The sequence below is a fragment of the Gracilinanus agilis genome, chromosome 3 (assembly GCF_016433145.1).
Source record: "Gracilinanus agilis isolate LMUSP501 chromosome 3, AgileGrace, whole genome shotgun sequence".
Lineage (NCBI taxonomy): Eukaryota > Metazoa > Chordata > Mammalia > Didelphimorphia > Didelphidae > Gracilinanus > Gracilinanus agilis.
Genome location: NC_058132.1, coordinates 315,296,684 through 315,322,849, shown reverse-complemented (window position 1 = coordinate 315,322,849; position 26,166 = coordinate 315,296,684). Strand labels below are relative to the sequence as shown.

The 26,166-nt window shown below is 34.7% G+C and overlaps 1 protein-coding gene across 1 annotated transcript in view; it reads right to left on the bottom strand.

Annotated features, from left to right (window-relative positions):
- CNTNAP5 (contactin associated protein family member 5) overlaps nucleotides 1–26,166 on the bottom strand; it is an 845,810-nt gene that overhangs the window by 124,509 nt on the left and 695,135 nt on the right. The window contains exons 15-17 of the mRNA XM_044669143.1: nucleotides 15,479–15,606; nucleotides 15,060–15,230; nucleotides 6,942–7,160 (exon numbers count right to left, since the gene is read on the bottom strand). Coding sequence (XP_044525078.1) covers nucleotides 6,942–7,160; nucleotides 15,060–15,230; nucleotides 15,479–15,606 — 518 coding nt within the window. The remainder of the gene's footprint in view (nucleotides 1–6,941; nucleotides 7,161–15,059; nucleotides 15,231–15,478; nucleotides 15,607–26,166) is intronic.

Genomic DNA, 26,166 nt, shown 5'->3' with positions numbered 1-26,166 from the left:
TAAATAAATAAATAAATAAATGGATAAATCAATGAATGAATGAAGTTAACCTCCTTTTATCCTGTGACTACTGGAAATGTACTAACAAAATGAGGACATTGCAAAAAATTGCCAATAACATTTGGATCAAGGATCAGATTACATTTACCTCATATGTTTCTGTTCTCAAGAATTTCCATACCCCTCACATATAAAAATCAACTTCTTATACAAGCCTCAAAGAAGCCAGTTTGAAATCACAATAATTCCATTAAACTGTAAGCAAAATTTCAAAATCAGTGGGTCTCTCCCCATTGTCCTGTTTTTCATCCTGGGGCTTCTTTGGTACCTAAGTACCTGTGATGGATTTCAAATTCAAAATAATTTAATGGCATCCTGTCTTTGGGAAAGGAAAAGAACATTTTGGTGCTTCTCAATGCAGCTTCTGACTTAGAGCATTCAGAGTTTCTTTATTTCCCCCTCCCCAAAACTCTATCTTCCTATGTTCCAGGATCCCTTTGCTATCCATTTGAAGCATGACATAGGGGGTCCTTTCCTCATTTTTTTTATTGTTTTCTGCATGGAAGTATATAGCATCATGATATGTGCCAGTTAGAAAGCCAGCAAATATTTTATTAGGCACTTAATAAGTATCGTTCACTTTAAAGTCCTGGGGTTGCAAAGAGAGGCCTAAAGTAATGCAAAATAGATTTCCCCCCAAATCAGGGAGCCCCCACGTTGACAGTAAGGAGGAAATTAATGTTATTTGATTGATAATGTTGAGTTTATGAGAGAGGACTAACTCTCAGGAACACTCAACCTGGCCTTAAAAAGAAAATAATGTCATCTTGTAACTTCCATTCTGATAAGTAGACTGAATAAAGTAAGATTTTGACAAAGGCAAAAAAAAATCCACTATTCAAAGACATTAAGATACAATGGAAAGAACCTGGATTTGGGAGGAATGTACCATAGGTTCAGATATTTCCCCTGTGTTACTATACTAAATCACTTAACCATTCTGGGTCTCTATTTTGTCCATTATAGAATGATGGGGACAGAGAAGATGCCCTTTTGGGGACTCAGCTACTTCTAGACCTATAATTTTCCTAATCTAGGTTATGAGTTGATATTTTGAAATACATCTTTGTGGGTTTGAGAGGAGGCACAAAAGAAGAAAGAACTTAAAGTTGGAAAGATGTCAGTTTGATATGAAATAGACTTGGACCAATAGATGGGAAAAAATGAACTACAAAAATAGGTTACAAAGGGAGGTTACTCTTGACAACTTTAAGAATAGAATAAAGTTTCTAAATGTTTTAAATAATTTCACGTACAAATAGTGGGTTCTGAGCCAGATTGAGTATACTTTGTGTTTCTGGGCTTCATTTTGATTGTTGGAGAATTTCAATAGCAGCATAATATAGTTAAAAGAATATTGTGATAAAAGAAGATAATGCTTCCATTCCTCCCTTTGAACTATTTTAACAGTAAGAATTTGGGCAAATCAAAATCTCTCTGAGTTGCCTCATCTGTAATATGACCATAAGGCCATACCTACCTGAAAGAAGGAGACTAAACCAGATGATCTACAAATTTTATTATTAACTTCTAAATTTTATTATTAATGATGCTATATCTTGAACTCCTAAGGATCTGAAAATTATTGATAAATAAAACAAAATTTACTTTGAATATTTTAAACAAACCAGATAATCTGAGTCTAAGATAAATAACTCACTGAAATGGAGAAGGAAATAGGGAATTTAAATTTGGTGGAAGCAAAATTCACAACATTAGTGAGATACTTTGCAAATATCTCTCAACTCATCTGTTTTCTAAATATGCAAATATGTTAGAAGAGATAACATATGATTTGAGGGAGACCTATCTATATTGAGAGGTAAGGAAGCATGCCAATATTACTCCCACAATGTTAGGTTATATTCAATTGGGAATATGAACAAAACAGTGATGTTTTTCATACTTTGCTATGTTATTAATAGGCATCTGGTTAATTCGGGGATTTCTAACTCCTCTCTCTCAAGTTTTGTGATGTGATAATAATAATTTTTAAACCCCTAGAAACTACCAATAGGATTGCTAGTCATGAACTCTGAGAAACTATGCATAAATGGTTCTTGGAGTATCATAATTACCTTCATTAAGTTTCTCCCACTGAGGAAAGCTTAGGATTTTAAGAGGTAGAGGAGAGGATGGAGTGAGTGCCAAGATTGAGAGATAGTCTCCACAAAGTCATGAAAAGAGGAGAAAACATCATTCATGGAGAACTTCAAATAAAGTACTTTAGTGGAATTACTGTAGACATAAGGCTTAGATTAAGATGTTGAATCATTATGATAATCATCACCATCCTCATCATCAAAATCATCATTATCATCATCACTACTACCAAGATAAAAATACCAGTATTATCACCACCACCACCGCCATTGCCCACAATAGCACCACGACTAATACCACGACCACCATCATCATATAACAACAAAAACTATATCTAAATATTTCCACTCTTTATTCTTTATAGGATTGTATAATGCTATATTTAGCTTTTTCTCATTTTGTAGCACAACTTTGTGAAGATAGTAGGTTATTACTAATTGACTAAAGGCTTCCTGAATGGAGGACATAAAAGACTAGTGCCTTCAAATTTTTCCAACCTATTGCCTACAAAAAGAAAGCAGAATACTACTTCATTTTGTTTTCCTCTCTAAGAAGAAACCTTGAGAATTGTAAATAAAATCCAGTCTACTTATGTTTAGGAATCAGAGTCCTAGAATTTATGTGGAGTAGCCTTTCATTTAATAAAGATTAAAATGACTTCCATCAAATTGAAATTATTTTGTAGAATAGACTGATTTCTGTGAGAGTTCTGTGTGTGTGTGTATCAATCTGAGAAACAGCTGAGATGACATGTTCATAATTATAAGAGCAGCAGGTACCATGTGACCTTGACTGTGATTCCAAAATGACATATTCTAAGGTCACTAACTACACTAAAAATTTCCTTAAATTTTTGTTCCATTTCAACTAAAATATCTGAAGAGAAACACCATGAAACATAGTTTTCTCTTTTCTCCTTCTGACTAGAAGAAAAAAAGTTTAACAGAGATCCAGGACATATGATAATTTCGCAGTTCTACAGAATTTGTATGAAATAATATTTTTAAAAGTTAGACTGCATTTATATACTTCCATTCAGGCAGCAAGATCCATACATACTGGTTGAAGATAAATTAAGTTTTGACATGAAATATAATTTATGAAAATTGTAAAATACTTGAATTGATTCTACTGAAAAAGATATTAAATCTTGATGACTAGTAAGCTTCTTGAGAGAAATGAAGTACTATGCTTAAATAGAATAAAATAGTCACATAATTTTTAAAAAATGTTTTTTTAACAGCAAGACCTGTTACTTATATGAGTTATTAATTAAGCAAATACCTTGTAATCATAACGGCCTTTTAATCACTTGTTTCTGAGCTTATGTTAGATATGCAAAATGTGACAGATGAAGAAATGAATATGGTTCAACTTTGGGAAAATATGACATCCTCATATTTTATTACTCCTTTTATTTCAGCTGGTATGTTCTTTATAAATGATTTAACTTAGATATAAAATACAGCACTGAAGTAGTCTTGAGGAGTGAAAGGTCCAGAAGGCATGAGAGAACATTCATTCCTAAGGGCTTTGCATTTAATTATTATTAGTGTAAGCTTTGTGTGGGTGCAAGAGTCTGTGTATTTTTTTAAATCTGAGTAGGCTGGTAAATGCTTGTCTTTATTTTCTAGTCTTTATTAAGCATTAGAAATTCAGATTTTTTTTCTAAGGTCTATCTCTTGATTGTGATAATTTTACCTTATCTCCAAGGCTTAAATTTTCACCTTACACTTAAAAATTTTTACTAAAACTTCTTAGAAAGGAGTCGCTTAAAGAACTTCTAAATACTTCCATTCAAGATGCACTATGGTTTGCCTAATCTGGTTTTCCATTTAGGCTATTTTCTTACTGTATGAAAAACACTCAGATAAATATATCAACTTAGCAGTCAAAACATGGTCAATAAAGAATCCGCACCTTCTAAAATCTAACTATTTTCCCCTCATTACCACCACCACCACCACCACTACTAAAACTAGCAAAATCTTAAAAACCTTATGCTAAAAAACTTAGTACTAGTAATGCGAAGATGCAGAATAAGTTAGGTAAGACTTTGAAAGGTTAATATAGGATTGGTAAAGTGACATTACACCTTATCAAAAGAAGGCAATAGAGAGTTTTCTGCTTTCTAATAGTATTACCAGTAGAACCAGTGGTTGCCTGTTTGCTCATTGTTACAAACAATAGTTCCCTTACATTCTCACTATAACCTGTAATTTCTTTGACTGTAGGGCAATTGATAAATATTTATTAAGGCCTTAATATATACCACAAATTGTACTAAGCAATGTGAAATACGCAAATATGCAAAACCATGCAAAAATAGGCAGGTAGGCAAAAATATGCAAAAAAGCAGCTAAGTGGCTCACTGGATTGAAAGCCAGGCCTAGAGATGGGAGGTCCTGGGTTCAAATCTAACCTTAGACACTTCCTAATTATGTGACTCTGGACAAGTCATTTAACCCCTATTGCCTAGCACTTTCTGCTCTTCTATCTTGGATCCAAATCACAGTAATGATCCTAAGACTGAAGGTTAGGGTTTTATTTTTTTAAAAGATGCAAAATATAATCACTACCCTTTAAAAGGCAAAAAGATAACAAATATGTACAGATAAGTTATATAGGTATAGATATGGTTTATATATCAATATATAGGTATTATATATAATATTTACATGTTATAAACAGTTATGTGTAAATATGCATACATATACACACATGTGCATACATGCATTCACACATTATATGTATGTGTATATAAATAAATATATATATATTGTATAAATATATATATATATTTAATTCATGTAATAGCAAGGAGGTCAGTGTCACTGGATCAGAATATGTGGTAGGGTGTAAGGTAGAAGAAGAATATGGCTAGGAAAGGGCTAGGTTATGAAGAGTCTTGAATGTGGGACACAGAATTTTATACTTGATTCTGGATGTAATTAAGAGCTACTGGAGCTTTTCGAGGAGGGCGTTTGACATGATCATACCTGTACCTTAGCTCCATCGCTATGGTGATCGAATGGCGATAGACTGGAATGGCAGGCAGCAGTGCCAGCCGGCTATTGCAGTAGTTCAGGCTTAAAGTGTTACAGGTCTTAATTAAAGCACTGACAATGCCAGAGAAGAACTTCAAGGGATATCACAGATGTGAAGCTGACAAGCCTTGGCAACAGATTGGATATGGGGGAGGTGGGGCGAGAGATCCTGAGAAACTGAGGATGAGTTATGAGACGACACATAAGTCTAGGTGACTGGGACGAGGGAATTGCCCTTGACTGTAAGAGAGAATTTAGGATGAAGGGAGAGATGATTAAGGTGAAAAGAAAACGAATTTAATTTTGGACAAATTGATTTTAAAGTGTCTATTAGGTATCTAATTAGAGATTTCTGAAAGGCATTGGAGCTGTGAGATTTAAGGTTAGTAGGGAGGCTAAGGCAGGATAGATCTGAGAATCATGAAGATATCACTGGTAATTGAATCCATGGGCGCTGGACATTCAATAAGATAGAAGGAAAAAAAAGGAGACACCCCAGGACAGAACCCTGTGAAATACCTACAGTTAAAAGGCATGATCTGGATGAAGATCTAGCAAGAGAAACTGAATGAGAATAGTCAGATAGGAGGAGAACCAGGCTAGCATTATATCCTGAAAAACCTAGAGAGAAAAGAAAGTGAAAAGAATGGTGTCAAGCGCTGCAGAGAGGCCAAAGAGAGGGAGGACTGAGAAAAGGAAATTAGATTTAGCCTCTAAAGGATCACTGTTAACTTGGGAGAGAATAGTTTTAGTGGAATTATGAGATTAAAATCTGGAATGTAAAGGGTTAAAAAGAGAACAAAAGGAAAGTTTTTACCCTTTTTTAAAATAATCATTTCAAGAAGTTTAGCCATAAAAGGTAGGCGAGATATAGAACTACATAGATAACAGGTTGATTGGGAACACAGCATTTCACTCTATAATCTGGACCAGTATTTGATCAAATTAATCTAGGGATTCAGGTTCAGAATTTAAGCCAAATGAGACCCATAGTTGTGGCCCATAAAGAATAGCATAACCTTTAAAAGGATACAATTCCTAAATTTAAAGAAAGAATACAACTAAAAGTAAAAAATATTCCTCTCTACCACCTCGAACAACACAATAAGGTACATAAGATTAGAAATGCATTCCCAAAGGGCAGTGGGAATTATGGGGGAAAATAGTTACTAACTCTCACAGAAACTGACTTTTAGACATCTGGTGGGAAGGAAGCCAAAATTTTGCTACTTTATTGGACCAATTGAACCTTCATAAAAGAAGCTTTAACTACCATATCCCATACTTAAAAAGAAGAGAAATTAAAAAGACAGATATCTTTGGTAGAAGTAACACATTCACTTAACTTATTTACACAGAGATGAGAATACTATATCCTTTCCTGCAGGGAAGTTTAGGTAGCAAAGAATGATGAAAAAGACTAGGGATAAATATAAGAAAAGCCTCAGATTTCTGAACATACATTTTACTAACTTCACAATATTGTTAAATGCTTCTTGGGGTCAGAATCAGATAATGTATAAGACACTTGGACAGGGGAAGTGAACTGTATTATTTCATAATTTATTTTTTCAAATGCTTTGAAGTTTGGTTGCATATGGTAGCAGACTCAGAATGAGTCAATTGTTCTGCTCATTTGGACATTCATTCTTAATGGTTACAACTATGATCTTGGGAAGTCAAACATTTTATATATTGATATTTTAAGGCTTCTTGAAATAAATACCTTACCTACAAATAATTGAGCATTTAGCTGCAATCGAAAATGCCCATCTTCTTGTGTCTCCATTATCTTTGCTGGAAGGTCATCCACCTGGAGCAAAGTCTGCTTGAGGTTTCTCTCAGCCCGGACATAATGCCATTGATTGTCATTCAGGGGAGTTGGAGAGAGAACTGTGAGCTCCATTGGACCATTCCCAACATCAACAGCAAAAGTGACTTCTGAGGGGGCTAGAATAAAAAACAGAAAATGTTAGAAAGGGAAATGGAGTACATTAATAATCAATACATGAATAGGAAAATGAATAATCAGTTTATCAAATAGAGAAGAATATGGGAGAATCGCAGAATTTTATAATATGAAGACTTAATTCAATGTCAACTTTTCAAACCAATTTTAGAACATATATTCCATAAACAGTACTAACAATAAGTGGTTATCCAGAATCAAACAATTAATAGCCAGCATATATGTAGCACCTTTAAAGTTTTATGAGGTACTAAAAAGAAGGCGTCTCATTTGACCCTCAAAACAATCCTGTGAAAATAGGTGCTACAATTTTTTTTACATTTTCTAGGAGAAAAAAACTGAGACTAATAAAGGTTCAATGACTTTCTCATGGTCGTACAGGTAGTATCTCCTTTAAAGAGGTCTTCCATTATTTCTGGAGGCAGTCCCTTTCACTCTCTATCACAGATTGTCAAAAATTTTTGTCAAAAAAAAAGTTGTTTTTTTTTGTTATTTTCTCCCCTTGCATTATTTTGAAATACACCTCTGCAGTTTCTATTCACTGCTTTTAGATCTTCTCTCCGGGGTTAAGCAGAATGTGTATAATCTTTCTACATGGTAGTCCTTTAAATAATTGAAGAAAACTGTGATGTCTCTTTTAAGACTTTCTGTGTAACAGAATGACAAAATCTGTGAGCTGGAAAGTTCATAGGCCATCTAGTCAAACTAGATGAAAAAAATCTCATTTACAATATCCTTGACATATGGTTATCTACCCTTTGGTTGAAAAAAATCTAGTGACATATAAGCCACTATTTCCATGGGCAGCTCATTATATTTGTTAATACCTCTAATGGTTGGTATATGTTCCCTTACTTTCCTTTTTTGTAACTTTTACCCATTGTTCCTTATTGTGATTCTTCTGCAGAGAAAATCTGATCCCTCCTCTTCTGTGTGCCCTAAGGTTAAACTTCCCAAGCTATTTAAAATGAAATTTGTTCAAAATCCTGGTCACTCTTCTCTGGACACTGTCCGGAATATAATGTTATTTCTAAGATTTACAGATGAATACAAGTTTCATATATGGGCTTACCATGGCAAAATATAGTAGGATTATAATTATGCCTCTCTATTTTAATGAAGATCTCTTTAGCTTCTGGTGGTCACATTGTATTTGTGACTTGCAGTAAGCTTCTTATCCACTAAGGATCAAAGATCTTTTCAACTGAACTGCTGGCTATTCATATTTCACCCATCCATCTAATATTTTTGAAAGTTTTTATTTTAAATTTCAAAACAAGTATAACATTTTGTAATCATTCCCATTACATTTCATCTTCATTCATTTTGACCAGTGCTATAATCCATCAACATGTAGTTTTAAAAGAATTCTGACTCTGTTATCCAATATGTTGCTTATCCCTCCTGGTTTTCTTAAATCTGAAATTTTGATAAGGATATAATTTATGCCTTTATCCAAGGCACTAGAAAAATTGTGAAACAGAACAGGCATAAGGACAGATCATCAGAGAATTCTATTGGATAGCTGCTTCAAAGTTAACATTGGATAATTAATGCTAATTCTTTGGGTCCAGTAATTCAACCCATTTCAAAAGTAATTATATTATTTCATATATTCTTTCCATCAGAAGAGCATCAGAGTTTTTACCAAATGCTTTGGTCAAATCTTGGTATACTATCCCTAGCAATTTAAGAACTCTGTCATAAAGAAAGCAAAGTTAATCTGAAATAAACTCCTCTTGTTGAAGCCTTGCTTGTTCTCATGGTCACCATTTTCTGTTCTAGATGTTCACCAATCATCCCTTTTGTAATATATTGTAGAATTTTACCGGGTATTGAAGCCAAGCCCATTTTTTCCATTATTCTTAGATATTATTCTCTTCCTTTAGAGGGACATGATGGCATAGTGAATTAATATACTGGTTTTGAAGAAGAGCTGTGTTAAAATCCACCTCTGCCATTTATTACAGTGTGACCATGGTTAAGTACTTAACTTTTTTGAGACATCTTTTTTCTTATCTGTAAAATGATATTAGATTAATTGACTTTTTAGGGTCACTTTATGTATTAAATTTTAACATTGCAAATATCACTATGATATTTACCCTTTTTCAGTCCTATAATCCCTCTCTAACCTCTCTCTTGTCATTCTCAATCTTAAAAAAAATGACATCGTCAATTAGCAATCTCATCTGCCAATTTTTTCTGTGATTTTGGATGTTGGAAAGCACCTGAGGTAGGCAAGCTTACTATGACCTTCTACTTCTTGTATTTCAACTCCTGTATAATAATTGTTATCTGTCCTTTTAAGTCAAAAAGAAAAAAGAAAAAAAAAATAATTGTTCTTGGCAGAGAAAAGAAAGGTCAAATATATCAAGGTTAATATTTTATTGAATTGGCTCTTATGTCTAAATCAGAAGAGAAAAGAGAAGAGGAAAGAAGAGTGCTGGATAATAAAGAATCTAGGTTTCTTTAGCATTTTCTACCCACAAAACTAACTGAATCTTACAACTGGAAGATACCTTAGTGATCAAGAGGCTCAATACTATTATTGTAGAAATAAGCATACTGAGATTTGGAGAGAGTAAAGGGACTTATGCAAGTATAAAATGGAAGTAAGTGAGAAAGGATTCAAAGTGGTTGTTTTTGGGTCCAGGTTGATTGCTTTTTCTACAATACCTGAAATATTTATAATTTCTACAATAAGAGTCAGCTAGGAAGGGGGAAACCTGGTTGTATATGTGTGTTCTGTCCTAAATTTTCTCTGTATTGTATGTTAGATTATCTCCCAACACCCCATCCTAATTAAAATAAGTAGAATCAGATAGTGAATGCTTATTGTCCCTGTTACTGTAGAGGTTAAGAATGGCTGATCACTTGAGCTCAGGAGATCAGAATGTGTAGGCCTAGAGTAAATATTGTGTCTCTAGTAAATCCAACAACTCTATGGTGAGATTCCAGGGATAGGAGAGCATCAGGTTGCCTAAAAAGAAGTCAAATGGCTAGGAAAAGACAGAGGGGGGGGGGNGAGAGAGAAAGAAAGAAAGAAAGAAAGAAAGAAAGAAAGAAAGAAAGAAAGAAAGAAAGAAAGAAAGAAAGAAAGAAAGAAGAAGGAAGGAAAGAAAAAAGAAGGAAGGAAAGAAGGAAGTAAAAAAGGAAGGAATGAAAGAAGGAATGAAGGAAGGAAGGAAGGAAGGAAGAGAAATAAAGAGATAGATAAGCTGAGTTAGCCCTTTCCCCTTTCATATGATCTCCTTCCCTGTCCCTGCCTAGACATCATTATTTCAGAGATAAATTTATGGTCTGGTGGTAATATCACTTCCTGTATCTAAATCAGGAGGAAAACTAAAACTTATTTCAACATCTCTCTCCTTTCCCTACTCTTGGAGCAAAAGTAGTTCAGTATACTTCTTTTGAAAGGTACAAAATCTTACCATTTTATAATTTCTTGATCACTTCTTAATGTCCACAGTGTCAGGGACAACAGGCATTTACAATTTAACAGTTTAACATGTTATAATTTTCTGCCAAATGTGAACTATGTCTTTAATTTTACTTATGGTCTTATTAACCCAGGTAAATCATGATACACTCAAATACGCAAGCATGAAAGAAATTAAGTGAATGAAAGAAAATGAAAACAAATGATCTCCAAGTGTAGATCTTACTAAAACTGCAAGTTGTCACAGAGTACTAGTGTTCTCTTTGCTTTTCATTAGGTTGGTTTTTATGCTGAATTTCTAGGCTTCAATTAGCAAATTAGTAATGAATGTCCATAGGATTAGCACTTCCTAACTGTGATACTTCTATATGGGATCAAGTGGGGAAAAATTGTGGGATGCCTACTCAAGATTTTCCAAAACACATCTTTGCAAAGGTAGTTTTGATAGTAGTCAGTTGTCTCTCCTGCCCCATCCCCTCTCCTCTCCACACATTTACATCAAATCCTCTGCATTTTTTTATTTTTATTAGTATGAAGATATTCATAACGAATCCATTATCTCTGAAACTAGCACATAAGATCCCCAAGCATAAAAATCTCACATTAATATCCATTTTCCTGTGCTTAGTACTGAGAAGAATGGGAAAATGTTTAAGATTATAAGATATGCTCATGAAGTTAAGAAACTTAAAGGTTTGGGGGTAGTTAAGATGAATAGTTATGAAATAGTTGTCAAGTAAATAACTATTTTGTTTCAACAACCCCCAACTACCCACTTGTACCACCCAGAACCACTTTGAATTCTAGATAGATTGATAGATAGAAATAGATAGATAACTATATATTGTGATATTTAATAAGTCTATCCACTGAATGATATAACGTCATTCAAGCAACATCCAGTTGCACTTGTTGGGTAAGTCATTTCACTAAAGTCCTATCTAAATCTCTGTCTTGTGATCTGTTAACTAGTTTATTCATCTGTAACATAAATGGGTTAAACTTCTCTATAGTCTCTCTTTCTTAAAACCCTTACCTTCCATCTTGGAGTCAATACTGTGTATTGGCTCTAAGGCAGAAGAGTGGTAAGGGTAGGCAATGGGGGTCAAGTGACTTGCCCAGGGTCACACAGCTGGGAAGTGTCTGAGGTCAGATTTGAACCTAGGACTTCCTGTCTCTAGGCCTGGCTCTCAATCCACTTAGCTACCCAGCTGCCCCCTCTCTATATTCTCTTCAAGGACTAATATTCTTTGAATCTATGAATAGGAGGATTTTACTTTCTATTTTTTTTTGGAGATGTTAAAAATTAGCTAACAGATTTTTTTTTAATTTTAAACCCTTAACTTCTGTGTGTATTGACTTATAGGTGGAAGATTGGTAAGGGTAGGCAATGGGGGTCAAGTGACTTGCCCAGGGTCACACAGCTGGGAAGTGTCTGAGGTCAGATTTGAACCTAGGATCTCCTGTCTCTAGGCCTGGCTCTCAATCCACTGAGCTACCCAGCTGCCCCCTCTCTATAGTCTCTTCAAAGACTAATATTCTTTGAATCTATGAATAGGAGGATTTTACTTTCTACTTTTTTGGAGATGTTAAAAATTAGCTAACAGATTTTAAAGAGGCACTGTGTTAAAAAGTAGAAGAGTTATCTACTTGTAAGCTGGAATTTTGGATTCTAATATAAGCTGAGGCACCAATTCATTAAGTGATGATAAGAAAGTCCTATCATTTAATAATTCTCAGATTTCATGAACTAGAAAATGAAAATATTATATTAGATAATATCTAAGTGTCCTTCTGGCTCTAAAACTTTATCCTGTGACTATAGTAAGACGATGTTATCTCTTGTCTGACTTCAAATGCAGCAGAGTTAGCTTAGATCACTGTCTCTGCCATCTAAAAGTTTAAGTACCTCAGTCTCCCACCACCACCACCACCACAGACAGATGGTGTGGGCACAGAGTATGGGCAGGGACTTTTTCTTTTTTGTTGTTGTTGTTCTATCTCAGGTGCCTAGAACAGTGTCTTTCATTTAAGAAATGTTTATTGAGTGAGCCACTCTAGATATCAATAAACTGATATATAGGATTTGGGGTGTGTCCTTTTATCACCTTCATCTTATAATCTCTATGTATACACCCCCATATTACATGAGATATTTAAGTAAAATAACTCATCATGCTGAAGAGCAACTTAGAAAAAAGGGAATAGTTCATAGTTAAATCTATCTGTGAGAGCTCAAGGACATCCAAAAGCAGAATTATAAGTTAATCAATTGTTTTTAAAAAGTCCCAAGTTCTTTTTACTTGTCCAATAGAAAGTACTTCACTATATTCACAAATATAGAAAGCAAGTTGCCAAAATAGGTGACTTTTTTGACAAATAATTAGGTTCTTTTTGCTACTACAAAAACATCCATTAAGACTTGAGGGTGTATTGAAGTGTCTCGTTTTTCATAAAATACTCAATGATCCCAAGACTGCTAAATCTAAATGTGCTGCTTGGAAGTGATCCAGAAGCCAATGGATTGAAAAATTCATATCAACCTGTTGTTTCCTGTCCAACAAATTGGATGTATCAAGTTGGGAAGGTGTTGCTCAGATTGTTAAGGGAGGAACACTCCATAGGGGCAGGGGGGAAATCTATTCTGTGTCTCTGCATCTGTTAAAAGGCCATTTCCTTCCCAAGCAGCTGGTCTGTTGAGCATATTTACTCTGAACTCTTTAGGCAGAAAATTCCATCTGGCTGCAAGATGCAATATGATGATATGTTAAAGAAGAACCCAAGATTTTGGGGAAATGGAGTAGAAAGCAGAGGGATCTTGAAAATTCCCACTATTTACATATATGCTTATTTTTAAAGCATTTTTCTATGGTATGCTAAAATGTTTCCACTAAACAATTATCTCAGTGGACTTTAGCATTCTGCCACATTTAATGTTAACCTGCATTTTGTTAATCATACTAAGAATGAAGTATAGCGTCACAAAGTACAAACAAATTGGACTTAGATGTGCAATTAACACTAAATCATACCTCATTACCTTGTGATAATGCACCATGACATTTACCACTGTGCTAATGAATCAAAAGGCTGTGGGGCATGATTTTATTAAATTTTATGTTAAGGCTATTATAATCATATTACAAAATGGTTGGTAAATCAATTCCACAAGTTCAGTGCCTGGCAGAGTTGAGAATGAAGGTTCCCTATTTCTCATCCAAAGCCACAATTGTTTCCTTTGCTTAATACCTGGAATCACTGGTATAAAAGGAGGCTAAAGCTACCAATTAAAAGATCTCTTTCCTTATGTGCATTGTGTTGGAATTGCAATAGAACCACTTAGAAGCTCTGTGATTAGCAAGAGACCTATGGAATCATCAGGAGTAGTCTCCTTAGCCATCTGCTCTTGGTAGCGGGTGATAGCCCTCTCAGATTTCCAAGTTGTATGTTGCTTAAGCACTATGTACATTGTCAAGGGCATTTTATGCAATTAGGTCATTGATGCAATACAGTCAATTAATTCAATCTGACTGCACAAGGGCATCAAACTGGGTACTAGAAATAGAAGGAATATTTATTTACAAGCAAGAGAGTACAAAGGTGAAGCAGCAAAAGCTCCCTACAGATAAGGCTGCAACTAAACAGGAAAGGCTAATGGAGTGATGACCATGAGCTGCAACTCTTACCCTGCAGAAACATGTCCGTGGTGGGGGAAAATATATGAAGTAGTCTCCTTTTGAGACAAATTTCAGACCAGAAGCCCAAAAGTGAAATAGCCTTTATATCCAAAAAAAAAAAAGATTTAAGATATTTTTGTGATAGTGGATAATTTCACCACCTATTAGACATTTCATGGCAACTTCCAAGTAATTTTGGCTTAAGAATTTTCTTTGAGCAGTTATTGTACCTGATTCTCAGTTAAGAGACAGAAAGTCAGATGTCAGGCATATACTCAATATATTTTTCTTCTTCAGCAGGAACTGCCATTGTTGAAGGCTATCATTCTTCTGTGACAGTTTCCAAGAATCCTGTTACCTGCCTCCTATATTAAGGCTTGTGAGTAGGAGTGGTACCATCATGAAGCATAGCTTTATAAGATCACTTTGAAAAAGTAAGCAACACCTATGACAATGAAGTTTAAACACTGGAATGACTTCCCAAGAGATCTCGTAGAATGAAATAATCTAGTGGGACATCATTAGATGGAAAGTGATTCATTACAGATGTTTAACATAGAATTGTAGAATTTTAGAAGCAGAAGAAATCTTAGAAGTACTTTAGTTCCATCCCACACCCCTTGTACTATGGATGAAGAATTGAAAGTCCATAGGGTTAAGCTGTCTGACTAAAGTCATTGATGTAGTTAGCCAAGTCTGGATGTCATTTCTTCCCTTCATGAATGTCATATAATTTCAAATTCCTAAACATAAACACTTACAGCTTATTTCCAGTCGAATGAAGTCTTTAATGCCCAGATTTTCCAAGAAGATGCCAGACAAAGCCGTGGTTTTGAAAAAAAATGAAATATCAGCACTGAACTCTGCATGAAAGGTGGGGAAGTGTAGGTAAGAGGCTTCTGTATTAAATGAGGCTGCATTCCAAAAATGCCCTGGGGGGAAAACACAAACATCCTTCATTGGTATGGAAGGCAGTGATTACATGAAATGAATTAGAATATCCTTCACCAGGATTCCCTATAAAGGAAATGGGAATTGAGGGAAACCAAGAAAGTAAAACACAAGTAATACTTCAGATCTATGGAAAGTCTACGACAAGAAGGGAGAGTGAGTATACCAAGGTTGTGAAGCATCTCATACTTATACTACATGGACCCAAAGTGTCTGGTTTATTACTCACGGTCGCCATAGCAACGTAATGGACCAATTCTCCAGGCAGCTTCTGAGTTTGATCTGTTGGTATCAGTGATAACTATCTGGGTGACAGGCAAGTGGTCTTTGAAGGAAAGAAGGCCAGTGTCATTTGTCCTAAAAAACATAAATACAGAACATGTCTTTTATTTTTAACCTTTTTCAAGGGTAACACTAGAAACTTTTCAGTATTCTGCCTTTCCAATATGTTCTCTGAACCTGAGCACAAGAAGGAGAAAGGGAAAGGCAGAAATGAAGGGCAACCCTTCTTCATTTCATTAACAACCTAAGAATCTGAGCAAAACTGAAAACTTAAGTCTTAAAATTTATGACTAGTTTCCAAATACAAAGAGCCTTTCAATTTTGCTAAATGTATTTTCTGAAAGAGAGAGAGGTTTCAGGGATTACGACTAACTACCCCTAAGACATAAGAGCACCTGCACCTGTACAGATATCAGTTTAAATACTTTGCACTAATACTGGATTAAGATCACTTGCCCTATCCTATAAAGAGATCAGCTATCTCACTAACTACCTCAATACCAACAGTACAAATCCCACTTCTAGTATTTGCAAAGGCTCTTTTCAGACAACTACTGATAGGATTTAATCAGCCTTGGACTCTAATTCTTCTTTTGCCTGAAATGGAACTTTGTATAGCTTTCTTTCTGTATCTTGATTTTTTCCTATAAATGAAACACAATAAACAAGCAAGTAATAATTTAAAAAACCTACCCTGGATAACATGGTTACAGTCTTATACATTTTGAATGCTTATTACACATAGTAATAATTACCATTGAATCATATAGCTACATTACCCATTAACCTTTGTCGGGTAATATGGAAACTTGGAGATTTAGGGACTTGTCCTCTATTTTCTTATCTGTAAAATGTGTAATTTCAACTAGATGGCCTCTGATATCCTTCTAGTTCTAGACTTGTGACCTTATAATCTATTTTCCCTATGTTTATTTTAAAATTTGATCAGAACTACCCACTAGAATATAAACTATTGCTACTAAAGGGAGATCAAGGGAGATCAGGAATATAGCCATATAGATTATGAATGTGTTTAGGGAGGTATATATGCAAGCATGCCTTTCTGGAATAATGTGTACTACAAACACAAAATTTTATTTGAGAACTTGAGGTAAAAAGTTATTTTGTTCACTACCTCAATATATACAGAAATTAGGAAACATATCTGAAATCATTCAGCAAAACTTAAACTAAGAAATCAGTTCCAATATGCTGATCCATTCTGCCTCTCTGAGAGATCACAATAATTTAATTAAAGTGGGAACAATGAATATTAATGCAATTCCAAGATTTCAAAATTATATAATTTTTTAATTATAATATTAGAGTAAATCTACTACAATCTTATCTATTTGTAGATAGAAAACCTGAGTGGGAAGAAGTTAAATACTTCATGTGGTTGTAGTAGAAGTCATACTAGACAGGGAATTACAAGACTTTGAAATAATTCTAGGCTCTGGGAATAACCAGCTTGGTGAATATGGCCCTCTTCAACTATCATATCAGAGTTGGAGCAGATTAAGATTCCTTCCATTTGCAAAATGATGAGTCTTTGATTTGCCCACACTCACATAGTTCCTTGATCACGAAGTTTATGCTGACTAAAGTATATAATTTCAATTTGATCACTGTTAGGAATAGCTTTTATAAAAAATTAATTTCCTTAAGAAACTTAGCTGTTCATAATAAAGCAGGGTTCAGGGGGATCTATTTGGTTTTATATGCTAGAGTTAGCGATTAAGCAAAAAATAGGTTGAATGGAGGCTACCAAAAAGTGTAGCAGAGGGTAGAGCCCTTCATAGCATTGTGTCAGGGTTCAGGGAATTAGCATGCTGGGTCTGATGTCAGAATGACTCATCTTCCTGTGTTTAAATGGACTTTGACACTAAGTTGTATGACCTTTGGTAAGTCACTTAACACTCTACTTCAGTTTACTCTTCTGCAAAATGAACTAGAGAAGAAATAACAAAATACTCCCCTATCTCTGACACGAAAAGCCCAAATGGGGTCAAGAAAAGTCAGACATGACTGGAATGACTGAATAACAACCACAACCACAATCACTATTACCACCACCACCACAACACTGAGTGTCTCACCATAACCCAGCTGACACATAGTGCCACAGGGGCAGAGTAGGGATTTCAATCCAACTACTCTAACTCCAAATGCAGCATTCCTTCTGTTTTATCATATTGACTCATCCCACTTCCATTTAAATGTCTTCCTGAATGGGCATAATCACAATCATAGCTTTCAGCTCGTCATGGGACTTGAGGCCAACTCAAGTGAGTTTGGAAAAGGCTGGCACATATATTGAGAGTGGATTGCCCTTTTTCAGTAGAGAGATAGAAAGTACCTTAAAACTTGATGGTAGAAAATAGGCTTTTAAGGCAGCTTTTAAAAAAAAATCACCAGGACAATTTTCTATTGCCACAGTAAATGTCCCTCTTTTTGCCTCCAAAACATGTTTTTAAAAAAATTTGTCCATGGGGGAAAAGAACATAAAATGTGATAGTTTTTTGGCCTACAAAAGCTTTAAGAACCATGTAATCACACAGTAATTCACACAAACTTCCTCACACTGCATCCAACAATGAGGAAGACTAATTTTAAAGACTCCTGTCCTTAACTCTCCCCAAAATCTGAGGGCATAGATAAATATGTATGTGTGTATGTGTGTGTGCATGTGCAAGCACATGTATGTATATATGATGATGGGTGGCTAGGTGGTACAAGTAATAGAGTTCCAGGTTTAAGGAAGGATCATTTTTCTGAGTTAGATCTGGCCTCGAATACTTATTAGCTATGTGACGTTGGACAAATCACTTAAAACTGTTTGACACAGTTTCCTCATCTTCAAAATGAGCTGGAAAAGGAAATGACAAACCACTCCAGTATCGCTGCCAAGATAATCCCAAATAGTGTCATGAAGAGTCAGACACGACTGAAAATGACTGAACAACAATATAAGAATGCATGTCATCATATAAAAGGCATCAGGGTGGTTGATAGGGGACTGGCTTCAGTGTCAGGAGCCTCATTTCTTTGTATCTACTAGTTTCTTGTCCCTGGGGAAAGCATTGCTTTTCTCTCAGTCTCAATGTCCTTTTCATCTGTAAAAGCCAGATAATAATAACACCTACCTGACAGTATTATTGTGAAGATCAAAAGATATAGTAATGTATATAAAGAGTGTGTAAACCTTAAGGCAAAAGAAATATGAACTATTGCTGCCATTGTTGTATTAGATTGAATTCATTTTAAAATTTTTTTAAAAAGTCATATCCATTGATGATAATTCATTCAAATTCAGACTTTCAAGCAAAACACCAAGAGAACATGTTCATGAAAAATAAATGTCACAATTCAAGGGATCAGAAAGAAAACTATAAGTCCTGCAGGATTTTTAACCTTCGGACCTTATTTCCAAGGCAGAAATAAAGTATTCTGTAATTTGTTCATTCCCAGTAACTATTTTCTCATATGTTTTGTTATCTAGTCAGTATGAATTTGATGTTTTAAGTCAAAATATTTGATGACCCTCAAGTGTTCTCAGAATCAGAATCTCTATCAAGTGGCAGTAAAAAATATGCTTCAATTTCATTTCCTTGAACTAAGATTCATTAACATGAATTCAACACACATTTCAAAATGAAAAATCAGTCTTTTTTGTAGTTGCTTTATTAAGACAACTACTTTATCAGGAATATTCATAAACTCCAGAGGTGCCACATCAAGAAATGGATGAATTTAATTTAACTTGAGAGTAGTAAGAATAACCTTCAAATATTTATAAATGGTCATAAAAGTTGTAAAAATACAATACTGGACACTGGACAGAGATCATATAATTAGTTACTAAATGTAATGTGCTGAATGTAACCAGATCTCACCAATGTACCAAACACACTATTTGTTCTCAGACTATTCTTAAAAAGTTGTTAGTTGGCCAAAGAAGTGATATTCTTTTTTGAATAAGGTTCACAAATTGAACTAATGAAATAGTCTCATTGGCTAATTAGAAATGGTAACTTTATCCACTTCCATTTATTCTCTTTTCCCTACAAATGTGCCAAAGTTTTCCTCCTTAAAAAACAAACAAACAAAAACTCTTAGTCTATTGATTCCTACTTGTTATTGTCTATACCCCCTCAGTTTTATGGCTAAACTTCTTGATGATACCACATACAATTGATTCTTTTATTTCTTTTTCTCTAACTCTTCTAAACTTTCTAGATTCTAGCTTCTGACCTCATCATTCTACCAAAACGATTTTCTCTGGCCTCCTTGTTATTCCTCAGTCAAAATAATCTATCTTCTGACTCTGGCATTTTCACCATGGATACCTCATGTCTGATATTCTCTGGTTCATCGTATCTACCTCTTGGTTTTATTGGCTTCAATTCAAAAATTAGTCTATAGATTTTTTTCTCTGCTTTTTCTCCTCTGGCTTAGATATGAAAACCATGCTTCTGTCACTAGAGGAATTTCATAGTATACTTTTACCTTTAAAAAATTTCCAAATAGTTTACATATTATTGGAATTAATTGTTCCTTAAATGGTAGAATTGCCTCTTAAATCCAAGTGATCCTGGGGATTTTTTCTTAGGTAGCTCACTTATAGCTTCTTCATTTTTTTCTAAGATAGAGTTATATAAGTATTCTATTTCCTCCAGTTAAAATTGGCCAGTTTATATTTGTATAAATATTCATCCATTTCATTTAGATTGTCAGTTTTACTGGCACATAATTAGACAAACTAGGTCTTAATAGTTGTTCTAATTTTATCTTCATCGGTGGTATATTCTTTTTTGATATTGATAATTTGGTTTTCTTGTTTTTAAATCAAATCAACAAAATGATAGCTCTCATTGTTTTCCCCAATAAAACTAGCTTCTAATTTATTTGTTCATTTTTTAATTTTATTAATCTCTCCTTTGATTTTTAGGTTTTCCATTTGAGTAATTAATTGGAAATTTAAAAATTTTCCCTTTTTTAGGAATTTTAGCTTATCTGATTCATTGATATACTCTCTCTATTATTGACACACATTTAAACATATAAATATTTCTATAAGTACTGTTTTGGTTGCATCCCACAAATTTTGGCACATCATAGTTGTAAATATCTATTTAATTTTTTTTTAATTTTAGAATATTTTTCATGGTTACATGATTCATGATTCCGCCCCCCGCCCGTATATTATATTTCCTCTCCCCTCCCAGAGCTGACAAGCAGTTCCACTGGGTTATACATATATCATTGTTCAAAACCCATTTCCATGTTATTCATTTTTGCAGTAGGGTGATCTTTTAACATAAAAATCCTAATCATATCCATATTGAACTATATGATTGATCATATGTTTTTCTTCTGCATTTCTGTTTCCACAGTTCTTTCTCTGGCTATGGATAGTGTTCTTTATCATGAGTTCCTCTGGATTGTCCTGCATCATTATTGCTGCTAGTAGAAAAGTTGGAAATATCTTTAATGAAATTATTGTTTTTTTCTGTGATTTGTTCTTTGATTCATTAAGATTAGATTATTGAGTTTCCAGTAAATTTTAATCTATGTTTCAAAGGTCCTTTATTGAATGTAATTTTTATTGCATTATAGTCTGAGGAAGAGTGCATTTAATATATCTGCTTCTCTACCTTTTGTTGTGAGGTTTTTAGGCTCTAATTGATATTCAGCTTTTGTGAAGATGCCATTCATAGTTAAGAAAATTATTACCATTCAGTTACGTCCAGTGATGCATCACATCTAACTTTTTAAAGATCCTATTCATCTAAATTTTCTAATATTCTATTCATTTCTTTAAATTCTTACTTATGTTATGGATAGATTTATCAAGCTCTGAAAGGGAAAAGCTGAGGTCCCTCTCAGTATAGTTTTATTCTTTTTTTCCTTCTGTAATTCTTTTAACTTTTGAAAATGCAGATGCTATGCCACTTGGTGCACATATGTTTAATTCCAATGTGACAGGTAAATGATATAGGTTATAAACATATTATCATGCCATACATATTTCCATGTTCATTGTTTTGGGAAATTAATATTATCAATAATCATGTGGGAAAATGTTCTAAATCACTCTTGATTAGAAAAATACAAATTAAAACAACATTGAGGTATATAATGGGGAAAACAAGAGGAGTTAACTAAAATATTATTTGTGGGCTCATTGGGATGTGAGGGAGACAGGAATGATAGAAGGCAGGACCAAACAAGGTAGGGAGACTGGGTTTAACTGCTAAGGAGATTATCTGTTAACAGACTGCCACTCTGCATCATCTTGACAAGGCCTATGGAAACTAGCAGGCAAATGGCAAGGGAGTTTATAACAATTTTAATTAAGGAAACTATGGTAAAGGATGGGAATAGGGGTTTCTACACTTTTAGACTAAGGGCAGACCACAGGGTCTGAGGAGGGACTTTTCTACACTCAACTGAGACCTAAGCAAGACAGGACCCAGAGAATAGCAGGACTGAAGTGGGTATCCTCACATCAGAGTCCTGACACACTCCAGTGATGTATCAGCTCCTCCAGGACCACCAGCTGTAATCTTTCAGGTGGGTAGATTCTGGGAGCTGACCCAGCCCAAGTTAACCTGGAACTCAGGTTGGGAATAATAGTCTCTACCAAAATCTCCCACAAGTAGATGTCAGGCTTCCTTCAGGATCTCTGGAAATCTGAGGTCTCCCAGGGTCAGTTGCAGCTTGTCCTAACCACCATGGAGTCCCTCTCAGAGAGAGAGCAAGCCCCTTCCTGCTTCCCCATTCCATGTGGAATTCTCCAGCCCTTCCTGTTAGGTCTTCTAACTAATAACTAAATAATCCTCCTCACAACAGGTACCACCTCATAACTATTAGATCAAACAATATGTTAATAAAGGAAAGTGATAAATGTTGAAAGAGATGTGGCAAAATTGGGTCATTAATGCATTGTTGGTGGAGTTGTAAACTAAACCAAGCATTCTGGAGGGCAACCTGGCACTATGCCCAAAGGGTTAGACAACTTTGTATACCCTTTGATTCTACTAATACTGCTATTAAGCCTGTATTCCAAAGAGAAAAAAAAGAGGAGGAAGGAACTACTTGTAGAGTGTGTCACTCTATATTCTATGTCACAAGTTAGGTAGTATATTTCATCTCTAGTCCTCTGGAATCATAATTGCCTAATATAATGATCAGAGTCCTTAAGCCTTTCAAAACTGTCAATTTTTACAATGTTGTTATTGTGCAAATTATTCTCCTGGTTGAATTCACTTCACTTTGTATCTGATCATTCAATTTTTATCTTTGTTCAATTAGATATTTCTTTGGGGCAGTGACATAAATTATTATATGATGTTGACCTCTTACTCTAATTGTTCTGGGATATTCTATTTCAATATTTATTGAGACATATTACATACATTTCTTTTTTGTCTTAATTTTCAGAGAGTCAAAATGTTTTTTTAATTATCCCTCTTCATTCTGTTGGCTATTTTTTAATTTAAAATCATATATTCTAATTTTTCAGTCTTTCTCCTTTATTCTAATAGTTCCTATTTACTTTTAAAAGTTATATACTTTTTTCTACATTCTATTTTTTAGTGTCCCTACTTTTTAACGCAGTATTCTATCTCTCTTTTAGACAGTTTATTTTGCTTTTAAGTGATATGATTTAGTGTTGTTGTTTTTTCTGATCCTCCTGCATTTCTCCCAACACCCTTTTTTTCTTTTTTTTTGCTGGGATTTTCTACTTATATTTATCAAGTAACTATTTTTTAAATTTTTTTTAATTTCTTCATTTGTAAGGATTTTTCTTATGCTCAAACTCTTCTTTGACATTTTTGGTAAAAGTCCTATTCTTTCAAAATTTTCTTCTATTAACTATCAAAGTTATTGTCACCCAAATGCTTTTATTTAGGATCAAAAGGGAGTTAGAAAGAAGACCATAATAAGCCACAAGGAGTTCTCCGTATTTACCAAGCAGTAGAAGAGCCAGTAATAGCTTCTCAATCCTTTCCCTTCTAGAAGACTCAATATAGCACACTGAGGTAACATGGACATGAAGTGGTAATTAATAAGGAAGTTTTATGATCAATATAAAAACTATGATTGACTTTATTTTTTATATAATTTTTTTAAACCTTTAACTTCTGTGTATCGGCCCTTTGGTGGAAGAGTGGTAAGGGTGAGCAATGGGGATCAAGTGACTTGCCCAGGGTCACACAGCTGGGAAGTGTCTGAGGTCAGATTTGAACCTAGGACCTCCCATCTCTAGGCCTGACTCGCAATCCACTGAGCTACTCAGCTGCCCCCTATGATTGACTTTAAAAAGAGGAGGAATGACTTGCCAACAAACTGTGATTAGCCTTCTCCTTTGAAGGTTCTGTATCAAGCTCTTTTCATAAAAATATGTACAGTTTTAGTGTTCATAGCTTCAGCAAAACAGGAAACATGGGAAAGGGTTTGGAGGAAGAACAACACCAGATGGCTAACAGGCCTAAAAACGGCATCTGTAAGGAAACACTAAAACCCAAACCACTCAGGATTTATATAGCACCTTCCTGCCAAGGACTTAAAGTGTTTCTACCATTGTCTCAACTATGCTATTCTTGTAAGTATTAAGTGAGGGGGACAGTATAGCTAAATTCTTGCTACCGATAGCAGTTAACATTTATTCAGTCTTTTAAGTTTATATATTATATATATATGTATATATACATATATATGTGTAAATCTCATTTTAAGTGTCACAAAAATCCTCTTAGATAGGCATTGTAAGTATTATCCACATTTTACAGAAGGGAAACTGAAGCTTTGAGAGATTATATTACTTATTCTTGGCCCTAATGCTAATTATCTTAAGAACTAAAATTTCAATTGATATCTTCTGTATTATCTTCTAGTACATTAATCTAGGTGGCTACCACAAGGTCAATTATTTTTCTAAAGGTTCATCTCTTTAGCTATGTTAAAAGATAATTTATGGAATGGGATAAACATTGTTTATCATTTATATAGATATGAAACTCTGCTTGGAATAGCAGAGAGAGACTTGACCTGGTTTTTAGGAAGACCTGGATTAAATTCCCACTTCTGGCACAAAATGGTTTTGCGACCTGACAAATCATTTAATCTTTCAGTGTCCAAGCTGTAGCTTTTAGACTATAAATTATGGAGCAGATATAACTCTTAAAACTTATCTAATTAACCAACATCAAACCAATTAATCAAATAACTTTTGTTTAAAAAACTACTACCATCCAAACAACTTACTGGGCACTGGTTTGCTGGAGAGAATTTTCTCTTCTCTTTCTTACACCAATGAAATCACACATCTAGTAATACCAAACAACAAAAATGGGCTAGTTCTACCCAAAGGTGGAGGACTGTTTATGGCTTGTGGAAGTTTCATTAATGTAACAGATGGATGGGACTTAAACGAAGGAATCCAAGCAAGACATGCGCCTCTGAGGTGGAATTCAGAACAAGCCTAGGAAGAATCTTGAGAAAATGACTGCTGGGAAGGGGCCAGAGTGAAGAGGGGAATTCTGTGGAAGATATCCCAACTGCCACACTTCTCACTGAACCTTGGATGGGTCAGAGAGGGAGGTGAATGGTGGTGATCCTGTGAGAACTGGTTGCTCCTGAACCCCCCAAAAAGAAGATTTCCTTGAGTATCACAACTGCTATAAACTAACCAATCACCTCAATTGATCTACCAACATCATTTGCCATCTGAGATAAACATAGCAGTTACTCCTTTTGGCCAAAGAGCCTGGACTCCCTGGGGTAGGTGGGCTCTGAGGGTCCTCTGAATCTGCTTTATCCATAATGCTTTTATTCCCTAAATTTAGCTAATTAGTTTATTGGTTAGGAGTTACTGGGGCTTGAGACAGTTACTGGATAAGAACTACAGAAGAAATTCAGTACTGCTCATCCCAGAGAGAGAAATTCACTTTGATAGAGAAGCTGATTCTTTACTCTCTATCCTGAATCCCCACAATCCTACCCTTAATCCTTGAATTCCTCTAACCTCAAATAAATCCCTCTTTAGTTATATTAGTCAAAGTTTGGAACAGTGACTTGGGAGAGGGTGGTATGTTGGGTGGCTGAAGGGAGGAAAAGAACATTTTACTCCATTTTGGAGGGAAAACCATTTGGGAGGACTGGGGATGCTTTAGCTTACTTACATCAGTGGCTCTGGGTACTAGAGAAAGTCCATTTAGGTCTCAAATGATTCCTAACACATTCCTTTATCATCTTCTCAACAATCCTTCCATTTTTGGGGAGCCCCCTCGTGAATTACACCCCCAAAGGTCTTCCCAGTAGGAGAGGGGAGTGAGTAGCTTTGGCCCACATATTCCAGTCAAGTGGGAGTCACCAGAGCACACCCCATCTATCTGATACCCCCCCTCATACATTAAATATTTAGATTCTAAATGCTAAGAAATGGTTGTGACTTTTAAAAAATTCTTTAAGGAAAAAAATTTTTTCTCTGTTATCAAAAAATGTTCCAAAATTCAATGAATATTTATTATATATTCATACCAAATAATTATTTGGACACTGAAATTACATACAGATACACATATGTGGTATGTGTGTATATATATGGAGGTATATATAGATATGTAA